The sequence below is a fragment of the Ranitomeya imitator genome, chromosome 4 (genome assembly GCF_032444005.1).
Source record: "Ranitomeya imitator isolate aRanImi1 chromosome 4, aRanImi1.pri, whole genome shotgun sequence".
Classification (NCBI taxonomy): Eukaryota; Metazoa; Chordata; class Amphibia; order Anura; family Dendrobatidae; genus Ranitomeya; species Ranitomeya imitator.
Window position 1 is genome coordinate 353,627,832 of NC_091285.1, and position 12,237 is coordinate 353,640,068.

Sequence of the window (12,237 nt, forward strand, 5' to 3'; positions counted from 1 at the left end):
ATCTCTCATTGGAGATCGAGGGTCACATGCTTAGACACTGAAGCAAAACTCATTGGTCCTCCAGGAAGGTCCTGAAGTTGCTCAGGCTCTGTGGCAGCCTGTCATTGGTCTTTCTAGTTAGGTCCTGTACTTGCTGCAGCTATAAAAGGTTTGCATGGCCGCACGGCCATGCACTAGTATCAATCCAAATATGTGCTTTGCGCCAGTGTGGTTATGTATGAATGTGTTCAGGGACCCGGCTGAAATAAGCCCCTAGAATACCAGCACCTCCGGTGAGGAGATTGTATGAATGTATTCAGGGACCCGGCTGAAATAAGCCCCTAGAATACCGGCTCCTACAGTGAGGAGATTGCATGTTTGCATAACCACTGACTGCTATCAGTTCGGCAGTAAGCTTGTGCTCCTGTGAGGCTAACAGGGCGCAGTGCTTTCCTTTCACGGCTACTCTGTGAAGTAACAGAGCTAGTCTATACCGCCAAACAGTGCCACCATTCACTAGCAGCAGGTTCCTCCTGCACGGTAGACCCCGGGCTGCGAACGCACCAATTATAATAAACGTCTCTATTTACTCGGTGCGTTCCGCTAGCCCTAACAGTACATTAATGTGACAAAAAAAATTAACCTTTTTGAATTTGCCAAATGGGTGCAATGAAACAAAGAGTGAAAAATGTAAAAGAGTCTGAATGCTTTCTGTACCCACTGTATAGGCGAACTGATCATCGCCTATATGTAGCAGAGCCGATCGGGTTGTGGCAGCTTCTAATCTCCCATTGAGACTATTGAAGCATGCCAAAAGTAAATAAAAAAAATATATGAAAAAATATAAAAGTTCAAATCACCCCCCTTTCGCCCATTTAAAAAAAAAAAACAATAAAAAAATCAAACACATACATATTTGGTATCGCCGCCTTTAGAATCGCCTGATCTATCAATACAAAAAGGAATAACCTGATCACTAAATGGCGTAGCGAGAAAAAAAGTTAAAACGACAGAATTACGTTTTTTTGGTTGCAGCGACATTACATTAAAATGCATTGATGGGTGATCAAAAGATTGCATCTGCACTAAAATGCTATCATTAAAAACTTCATCTCGGCACACAAAAAATAAGCCCTCACCCAAACCGAGATCACGAAAAATGGAGATGCTACGGATATCGGAAAATGGCGCAATTTTTTTTTAACAAAGTTTGGAATTTTTTTTCACCACTTAGATAAATAAGAACCTAGACAAGTTTGGTGTTTATAAACTTGGAATGACCTGGAGAATAATAATGTCAGGTAAGTTTTAGCATTTAGTGAACCTAGTAAAAAAGCAAAACAAAAAACAAGTGTGGGATTGCACTTTTTTGCAGTTTCACCTCACTTGGAATTTTTTTCCCGTTTACTAGTACACAACATGGTAAAGCCAATGATGTTGTTCAAAACTACAACTCATCATGCAAAAAGCAAGCCTTCACATGGCCATATTGACAGAAAAATAAAAAAGTTATGGCTCTGAGAGAAGAAGGTTAGCAAAAAATGAAAGCGCAAAGCAGAAAATACCTCCGGTCATGAAGGGGTTACACCTGGCTTTCTCCCATGCCAGCTGTAGAATTATTTTACTGTGCCTGACTACTCTGAGGAAGGTATTCTTGGAGAAATTGTTGTGCTGAAGCTTTCGGATTTCCATTTGTTTGTGTGTTTCCCCTGTGTTGTCTTTACCATAGTAGCAAGACTAGCCAGGGCAAGGTGCAGGGTCAGTAAGGGCTTAAGGTACCGTCACACTAGACGATATCGCTAGCGATCTGTGACGTTGCAGCGTCCTCGCTAGCGATATCGTCCAGTGTGACAGGCAGCAGCGATCAGGCCCCTGCTGTGCTGTCGCTGGTCGGGGAAGAAAGTCCAGAACTTTATTTGGTCGCTGGACTCCCCGCAGACATCGCTGAATCGGCGTGTGTGACACCGATCCAGCAATGTCTTCACTGGTAACCAGGGTAAACATCGGGTAACTAAGCGCAGGGCCGCGCTTAGTAACCCGATGTTTACCCTGGTTACCATCCTAAAAGGTAAAAAAAACAAACACTACATACTTACCTACCGCTGTCTGTCCTCCAGCGCTGTGCTCTGCACTCCTCCTGTACTGGCTGTGAGCGTCGGTCAGCCGGAAAGCAGAGTGGTGACGTCACCGCTCTGCTTTCCGGCCGCTGTGCTCACACAGACAGTACAGGAGGAGTGCAGAGCACAGCGCTGGAGGACAGATGGCTGTAGGTAAGTATGTAGTGTTTGTTTTTTTTACTTTTAGGATGGTAACCAGGGTAAACATCGGGTTACTAAGCGCGGCCTTGCGCTTAGTTACCCGATGTTTACCCTGGTTACCGGCATCGTTGGTCGCTGGAGAGCTGTCTGTGTGACAGCTCTCCAGCGACCAAACAGCGACGCTGCAGCGATCCGGATCGTTGTCGGTATCGCTGCAGCGTCGCTAAGTGTGACGGTACCTTAAGGCACGTGATTGCGCATGGGGAGAATAACTCATGCAGGGCCATAGGGATCTCAGGTTTCAGTATAAGATGGGCTCAGTTGCCCACTCGGATGTTGGGGCATGCTGAGCTGTCAGTGCCTTGATACGTAGGCCAATGTTAAGTGGGGGTGCCATTGCATTATCTTAAAGTGCCAAACTCCTTGGTCAGGCAGGGACAGACCAGGGTCAAAGAAAAGCTTTTCGTAGTCTGAGCAGGAACCTGTCAGACTAAAGTATTTGTCTTCCTGGTTTTATGTTATGTTATGTTTGGCAGTCATAACCGTTCAATTGAAATTCTACATTCATTTGCATAGTATTATTAAATAAGCACTCCTATCAAAGTTTTTACCCTCTTAATATATGGCAGTCAACATATTATAAAGCACTATGTACTTACAATTGCTCATTTTCTCTTTCTACCCAGTTAATTCTTCTCTTTTCCATTTGGTCTATGACATCACATAATTAAAAACAGAGTAACTGAATACTTCTGAGCTCTATCTAAAAATAGGAAGTCTCTTTCCCCTGCTCCACTCCATCCCTCTGCCAGGAACTTTGCACTGATGCTGAATTGTAGTTTAAATTATTACTAGTGCACCAAAAAGAGGATTCCTATTTTTATATAGAGCTTAGAAGGATTCAACTAGTCTGCTCTTAATCACGTGATGTCATAGACATAATGGAGAACAGAAGAATAAGATATATACAGCTCTGGCAACAATTAAAAGACCACTACATCAAATCCCTGTCATGGGCAGCCCAATCTCCAGACCTGAACCCCATTGAAAACCTCTGGAATGTAATCAAGAGGAAGATGGATAGTCACAAGCCATCAAACAAAGAAGAACAGCTTATACATTTTTGCACCAGAAGCAGTGTGAAAGACTGGTGGAAAGCATGCCAAGACGCATGAAAGCTGTGATTAAAAATCATGGTTATTCCACAAAATATTGATTTCTGAACTCTTCCTGAGTTAAAACATTAGTATTGTTGTTTCTAACTGATTGTGAACTTGTTTTCTTTGCATTATTTAAGGTCTGAAAGCACTGTTTTTTCTTTTAATTTTGACCATTTTTCTTTGTCAGAAAAAAATACAAAGTTTATTGGTTGGAAATTCGGAGACATGTTGTCAGAAGTTTATAGAGTAAAAAAAAAAATTACATTTTACTCAAAAAATATACCTATAAAGAGAAAAATCAGACAAACTGAACATTTTGCAGTGGTCTCTTAATTCTTTGCCAGAGCTATATATATATATTTATATATATATATATATATATATATATATATATAAAATATGATGACTGCAATATAATAAGAACACAAAAATTCTGATGAAAGGAGTGCTTCTTTTTAGAAGCATTCATTATTGGATTCCAAGAAAATGTTTTACGGTAATTGGTATTCAGATTGGTTCCACTATTAATTGTTTATATCATTGCATAAAATAAGGACAACAGCATTTTTTTTATGTTATACAGTTTATTTTATACCTCTCCTTTTCTTTAAAGGACTATGTGGTTCATACAATAATAAAAGCGACGATGACTTCTTGACAAACCAAAACATAGTGGAGTCTTTACCAGAAGTCTTTTTCAGCTCATGGACATTGTCTTCTTGCCCAAAACCAGATCCGCCAACTTGCATCAGCTTTGATAATGGTAAACAAAACAAACAGCACATATAGTATCATTTGACATGTTCTCTTTTGCCATGTTGTTGTGTTCTTTTTAAATTTTAAATGTTTCATAATTATCTCTCGCTAAATGTACAAAATAAAGAACTGAAAGCAACCTAGGCTGTAGCGTTGCATTACAGTCAGCTATCTAGGAATGTTAAAAAATGTTCTGTGCTTTTTATTGGGAAATCTAAATCCAATACTCTAATGCAAGTCTCTTTTTTTGTTTAGTAAATTTTGCTGAAGAGCATTGTTCTCGGCTTAAAGATCCCAACGGACCATTTGCTAAGTGTCATTTTGACGTGGATTACAGAAGCTACTATGATGTATGGATTCTTTCCTAAAATGTGTTTTGCTCTTTATATACTGCATTATTTAAACAATATGTTTCTGTATTATCAATATAATAGTAATATTAAATTCTATTTTTGCCAAATGCACACATACTGTAGGTCTAAAACTTTTTAAGATTTGTACTCTCTTTTGCTAAATTGGTCTCTCGTTTGGTTATATTCCTATAACAATTGGTGTTCAATATCATTATTAGAGGGCTCTCTCCAGTATGGATGTGCTAGTGTTGGATCCTTATAGATATTTGGTTTTGTAGTAGATATGATGGCAGGAAGTCTTAACCTGTCACCTGAAAGTGAGGTAAACCTGCACATATGAGGTTAATCTGTAGTTTAACAGCATTGTGCACCTGCCCGACACCATCACTTAGATGTCACGTCTTGTCAGCTGCATTTTTTGACTCCTTTTGGTATGTCCTGTTTTCAGTAAAACTATTTGCTTCTGAAGCTTCCTTTTTTATGAGTTACCTAGCTTTCATAAAACTTTATTGATAAAGTTATGTGAGGATTAGGTTACTTTCACACTAGCGTTGTGTGACGTATGTCGCAATGCGTCGTTTTAGAGAAAAAAAGCATCCCGCAAAGTTGCCCGCAGGATGCGTTTTTTTCCATAGACTTGTATTAGCCGACGGATTGCGACGTATGGTCACACGTCGCATCCGTCGTACGATGGATGCGTCGTGTTTTGGCAGACCGTCAGCACAAAAAAATGTTGCATGCAACTTTTTTTTGTGCGTCGTGTCCGCCATTTCTGACCGCGCATGTGTGGCCGGAACTCCGCCCCCTCCCCCCGGACATTACAATGGGGCAGCGGATGCGTTGTAAAACTGCATCCGCTGCCCCCGTTGTTTTTTTTTTCGCAGTTTGCATCGGTACGTCGGGCCGACGCATGGCGACGGCCCCGTACCGACGCTAGTGTGAAAGTAGCCTAACATGTGTTTTTAATGCTTTTCCACTATGAAGTCTTAATCTGTAAATGTTTTACATTTCATTCATTTTAATGGGGAAAATATTTAAGTTAAATTCTTATTTACAGCTTGACAAATACACATGTTGCGAATTTAAAACACACACCGCAGGTCAATTTCCACAGTTGTAAAAAATACAGCACAGTGGGCATAAGATTTACAATAATCTTATCACTTTTGCTGGAACTGAAATATGCTACATTTTTTGTGCATGGAAATACTTCGCAGAAAAAAACGCACCGAATTGCCATCATTCGAATTTAGACGTAGTCTGTCATTTCATTTAGATAAAAAAAGCTGTTTGCTAGCCTTAGTTACATGAATTGCTTGAGTTATAGTGAAAATAAGTTCCTTTTACTCCTAAAAAATTTAGAGGAAAATTGGATTGTGACAGTGAACATGGTATATTTTAGTTTTGGTAAGGCCTCCTTCACACGTTTGTATAAAACACATACGTGAAAAACAGATACTGGTGTTATCTGTGTTTTCCGTCAGTGTGTCATCTTTGTGTCATCTGTGTGTCCATTTTTACTATGAGTGTGTAATTAGTGGTTTTTCATTAAAGATAAAGAAAAAATTAAAATACAAAGCTTCTCCAGTAATTTGCAATGTACATGTACAGCACACGGACGCCATCCTTGTACTGTACTCGCTTTTCACAGACCCATAGACTTGTACTAGCTCTTGTCATCCATGCTGCCAGAAACAAATTGCCATGTTTCCGTGTTTTTTGCATGGAACCAAGGTCCTTGTAAAAACACAGACATGTGCATAGCAGCATAGATTGTAATGGGTGTGTGTGGTATCCATGAAAAAAATGGATGCCACACAAACTGGAAAAAAAGGACATATGAAGAATGCCTAACAAGCATTTTTGTGGAAATCTGTGTGCTATACTAAGGAGAGCAAATTAAAATGATAATTTATTAATAATGATTAATCACAATTTTGTAAAAGTAAGTAACTGTAGTTGAGCAGTTGGTGACAGTTTCTAAATATTTCTCTCATAGTGAATGAGAAATTGAAAATGTTAATATTACACTAATGTGTTTCCATTTATATTCCCAATCTTTTAATCTGTAGAGATGTGTGGAATCAACTTGCATAAGTGAAGATATTACAGCAGGCTTGTGCACTGCATTAAAAAATTATGCATTGGCTTGTGCTGAAAATAACATTTTTATAAAGGATTGGAGAAGCAATATTTGCGGTAAGTGCCTTCCCTTTCATTGCAGTAGTAGTGTTGTAACAGCAGCAATCAGAACTAAGCTAAGAAATCTGCTGTTTACCCCCCTTAAATACAGCTGTCACTTTCTGACAGCAGAACGTAAGTTGCATGGTCCTGTGAGTGTTTATTCTAATATGGGGTGTTGATGGATACCTTTGAACTTGCTGAAGGCCATGAGGCATCATTTTAGCAATATTGTGCAATACTGTTTGATCGCCGACTCAAGTCCCCAAAGGACACTAAAAAAAAAAATAAGTTAAAAGTAAAACATAAGATTTTAAAAGATTTTAAAGAATTGAAAAACTGGAATACCTCTATTTTTGCAATTAAATGTATTAGTATACATATACACCAACAAAGAGTATATGAGGTGCATCCACTTAGAGACTAGAATACCTACAAATATGATGCACGTCTACAACAAATGTATCTGAACAAATAATTTTATTGTATCATAAAAACATCACAAAATACATAATAGGGGAAAAAACGAACCAGATGGAAATAAAGTACGGGGTGTCACGGAGTTGAAAACATGTGTGACGCCCAAGAGACCGGGATACCCAGCACCGGACCAATGGGGTCTGTCTCTTGAGGGGGGTGTCACGGGTGGCTTGACCCGGTGCTGTGGCCTCAGGCAATGCACAGTGTAAAGGGTATCGTGAGGGAACAGGCACTTACTTGATCAGCAGCAGGTTCTCCCAGCGGTGATGATCCCAATCCTGGATAGATGGCTATTGTCCAAATGAAAGACTGAGGCACTGAAACGTTTAACCAGTTTACTTTAACAAAAAAGGATTTACAACCAGTCCTGTCACCGGAGTCTGTATGGGAACTCTGAGTTACTTTGACCCTGCCGGGGTCTTCGCCTCTTATTGTACGCAATATCTGTGTGGCCCTGCTGCTGTATGTGAACTGGCTGCCGGCCCAATCTGTCCCCTCCGGGTCCTGGTTCGACGGGCAACCCGAGTCCTTTTATCGGCTTACCCCCTCCAGGAGTACCGCTGAACTCTGTGTCTGTTGCTGCGTCCGACCCTAGTGAAGCTGATATCACCTCACGTTTTTCCGGTTGCTGTATTATATGTAATGAATACAGCCACGGATCCGGTATCCGTCTTTGCGCCTGTTCTGGGTAGTGATTAATGCTACCCGGTTCTCACAATGTCCTTTTTCTCTATCCCTCTTCTCCTCAGGCCGGTGATTTAGGCCTGGTAACAGTCACAGGGCTGTTAGAGATTCAACTGTATGACCTCTCACTTTCAGCTCCTTAGCCCAACTGCCAGTTCTTCTCTCAGACCAGAATGGATCAAGGGGAGTCTCTGGAGCTCCCCCTTCTGGCCGGAGGTGGTAGTGCAGTCTTGCTATTTTAGTATTTGCATTTACTGTCAGTAACTATTTTTGTGGCAAATACCCCTAGGGGTGCCACACATGCCTTTGTTATACATAGTGCCACACTACAACAATAATAATTCCAATAAATTATCAAATATACAAGTATAAAATTAATAATAGTTATGTGGTGTGACAAAACACTCTGGGATCGCCTTTGCTGGGGTCAAAGGACACGTGGTTTGTGCATTGAATCTGAGGCGTACAGCAGGTTTCTGAGCAGGCTGACCTCAGGTCAGATTTATTAACGTGAAAGCAACACAAAAAACAAAACATAAAAATAAATCCTAGCCTGTCCGGCACTAACTAAACAAATACGTTGCTATCTCAACAACTGGGGGGGCTTCTCCCACCCAGCTAACATCACACAATTCTTGAGCAGAGCTCTCACTCACGTTTGTCCCACACAGGCAGGCAATCTGTGTGCCCCAGGCAGACACTGGAAACACCCAGCTGGTCATCTTTTATTCCTGCAATCATTAACCCATTAGCACCCTGAAGATACTGAGTGGCCTAATTCACATAGGACAAACACCTGGGCGAGATATACCTGCCTCCATCTACCACACCAGCATGAGTCTTACATATCCCCCCCCCCTTGCTCAGACCACTCTGGTCGAGCAAGAACACTTTTGAAACAGTGCACTCGGGATAGGGCATCGGTGTTCCCCATCTGCACCCCAGGTCGGTGCTCCACCGTAAAAGAGTAAGCCTGCAGGGCAAGGAACCACCGGGTTACCCGACTATTACGGTCCTTGTGGAGGTGCATCCACTTGAGAGGGGCATGGTCTGTGACCAGCCTAAACTTCCTACCAGCCAGGTAATACTTGAGGGAGTCGAGAGCCCATTTAATGGCTAGGCACTCTTTTTCAACCACCGCATACCTCTGCTCATGTACATTCAGTTTCCGACTGAGATAGAGGACCGGGTGTTCGACTCCATCCCTCACCTGGGAAAGTACAGCTCCGACACCAGTATCAGAGGCATCAGTTTGTACCACAAACTCGCTGCTGAAATCAGGAGTCACTAGTATGGGCTGAGAGCACAAAGCCCGTTTCAGGCTGTGGAAGGCCTCTTCAGCAGCTGAGGTCCATTTTTACCATGACGGAACCCTTCCCCTTGGTAAGATCCGTCAAGGGAGTAGCCATGGCTGCAAAATTGGGTATGAACCGGCGATAATAGCCGGCAATCCCCAGGAAAGCCTGCACTTGTTTCTTGTTCACTGGTTGTGGCCAGCCCTGAATTGCCTGTATTTTGTCGATCTGGGGTTTAACCACTCCTCGGCCAATCACGTAGCCCAAGTATCGGGCTTCTTCAAGCCCGATGTGGCATTTCTTGGGGTTTGCCGTTAAACCTGCATCTCGCAGGTCATCAATCACCGCTTGTACCTTCTGGAGATGAGTTTCCCAGTCCATGCTGTAAATTACGATGTCATCAAGGTAGGCAGAAGCGTACTGTCTGTGAGGCCTCAAGACTCGATCCATCAATCTCTGGAACGTTGCGGGAGCTCCGTGAAGTCCAAACGGCATATAGACATACTGGAACAGACCTTCCGGTGTAGCAAATGCCGTCTTCTCTCTGGCCGCCTCGGCCAGAGGAATCTGCCAGTACCCCTTTGTTAAATCCAGGGTCGTAATGTATCGGGCTTTACCAAGCCGGTCGATCAACTCATCGACCCGGGGCATAGGGTACGCATCAAATTTAGAAACTGCATTCAGTTTCCTAAAGTCATTACAAAACCGGATGGAGCCATCCGGTTTAGGTATCAACACAATTGGACTGGACCAGGCGCTGTGTGACTCCTCAATGACTCCTAAGTCCAACATTGCCATCACTTCCCGGGAGATGGCTTCACGGCGGGCTTCCGGAATCCGGTAGGGCTTCACATGAACAGTGACGCCAGGCTCTGTGACAATCTCATGTTTCACCAACTTAGTCCGGCCAGGTTTTTCGGAGAAAAACTGTCGGTTCTGTAACAAAAATTGCTTAACCTCAGATTTTTGTCGTTCTGAGAGAGTCTCAGCAACCTGCACCTCTGGTACAGTAGGTGAACAAACCGGACGGGGCAGATCCGCCGTTAGGGCAGAGCGGTCTTTCCAGGATTTTATCAGATTCACATGATAAATCTGTTCCAGTTTTCTCTTACCCGGCTGGTACACTTTATAGTTCACTTCACCAACTCTTTCTCGGACCTCAAATGGGCCCTGCCATTTCGCCAGGAATTTACTATCCGCCGTAGGGATTAGGACCAACACCCTATCGCCAGGTGCAAATGTACGGACCTTAGCGCCTCTATCATAACTTTGCCTCTGGGCTCCCTGGGCCTGTAACATATGGTCCCTAACAATGGGCATGACAGCGGCAATACGATCCTGCATTTGTGTTACATGGTCGATCACCGTTTTAAAGGGAGTGACTTGACCTTCCCAGGTTTCTTTTGCGACGTCCAGCAGTCCCCGGGGACGACGGGCGTACAACAGTTCGAAAGGCGAAAACCCTGTGGAAGACTGGGGAACTTCCCTAATGGCAAACAGCAAATAGGGTAACAAGTAATCCCAGTTCTTCCCATCTTTGTCTATCGCCTTCCGGAGCATCTGTTTTAAGGTTTTGTTGAAGCACTCAACCAGGCCATCTGTTTGAGGGTGATAGACAGACGTACGCAACGGGTCTATTTGTAGGAGCCTGCAGAGCTCCTTCATTACCCTCGACATAAAGGGAGTCCCCTGGTCGGTTAGTATCTGTTTTGGAATTCCCACCCGACTAAACACTTGTACCAATTCCTTGGCGATCGTCTTGGTAGCTGTGTTACGCAAAGGGACGGCTTCCGGGTAACGAGTGGCATAGTCCACGATGACGAGGATATGTTGGTGTCCACGTGCGGATCGGGGAAGGGGCCCAACCAAATCCATCCCAATTCTCTCAAAAGGGACCCCGATGATAGGAAGGGGTACCAAAGGGCTACGGAACTGAGATTTAGGGGCCGCGATTTGGCACTCTGGACAGGACTCACAATAGTTACGCACATCACAATGTATTCCAGGCCACACAAAACAATGCAATATCCTTTCTGTGGTTTTCTGTACCCCCAGATGTCCCCCCATTATATGTCCGTGGGCCAAATCCAGTACCTTCCGCCGATAAGGTTTGGGTACCACTAACCGTTGCACTGTGTCTTCCCCTTTTTTTTCTACCTGGTAGAGCAAATCATTTTCAAGAACCATATAAGGGTACGCTAGCCTAGTGTCAGGTTCTACGGGTACCCCATCTATCATTTTTACATTTTTCCTAGCCGGAGTCAGGGTAGGATCTTTCATTTGCTCGCTGTGGAAGTCATCCACCTGGACTCCCAAATGTGGCAGGCAGGGTGCCGGATGGCTGTCTGCCTACGCCTCTCGCTGAGGTTCCTCAGTTTCCTCTGTTTCCCCCGCCATGACGGAGAAGGGGTACTGAAGGTTAGATTCACTAACCTCCCCAGCAACATCTTCCTGTGGGGTCTCCTCTAGGGACTCGGGACCTCCAGATGGCATGGGAGAAGATTCACGGGTACAGCTACCGTGAAGGAGCAACTGATTCTCCCACAACTGCCAGAAATAGGGAAAATCCCTGCCCAGGATTACATCCTGTAACAATGCGGGAACGAGTCCCACTTTGTGCTGCACTGACCCATAGGGAGTAGAAATCCATATGACCGCTGTTAAGTACGAGCGGGTGTCACCATGCACACATGTCACAGAAAACTTGTCAGACGGACCAGACGGAAGTGCCACCAGACTAGCTTTCACCAGAGTCACCACACTTCCAGAGTCTAGTAATGCCACAACATTTTTCCCATCAACAGATAATTCACACAGGTGTTTCACTGTATCATTTTGACCCGCATTCACACTCACTAGCTGTGTAACCAAAGACATGCGTTTTCTAGAGTCTATAACGTCGCACTGCATGGGTTCAGTGGTAACAGGACAGTTCGCAGAAATATGACCCTTCTCATGGCAGCGGAAACACCTAACAGGTCCCCTACTGAGACCACCGTCCAATACTCTTGGTCTCGGAGTGCGAGCAGTCCCGGACTCCTCCCCCACAGTTTTAAGCGATTTTCCTTCACCCGTGGTCCCTGGAACAGTC

General features: G+C 43.6%; 1 protein-coding gene across 22 annotated transcripts in view; it reads left to right on the forward strand.

Moving 5' to 3' along the window:
- Positions 1 to 12,237, forward strand: part of LOC138676110 (mucin-19) — a 769,116-nt gene that overhangs the window by 292,891 nt on the left and 463,988 nt on the right. For all 22 annotated transcript variants that reach the window (XM_069765013.1, XM_069765031.1, XM_069765021.1 and 19 more), the window contains 3 exons: positions 4,011 to 4,160; positions 4,409 to 4,503; positions 6,579 to 6,705. In XM_069765013.1, the coding sequence (XP_069621114.1) occupies positions 4,011 to 4,160; positions 4,409 to 4,503; positions 6,579 to 6,705 (372 nt within the window). The remainder of the gene's footprint in view (positions 1 to 4,010; positions 4,161 to 4,408; positions 4,504 to 6,578; positions 6,706 to 12,237) is intronic.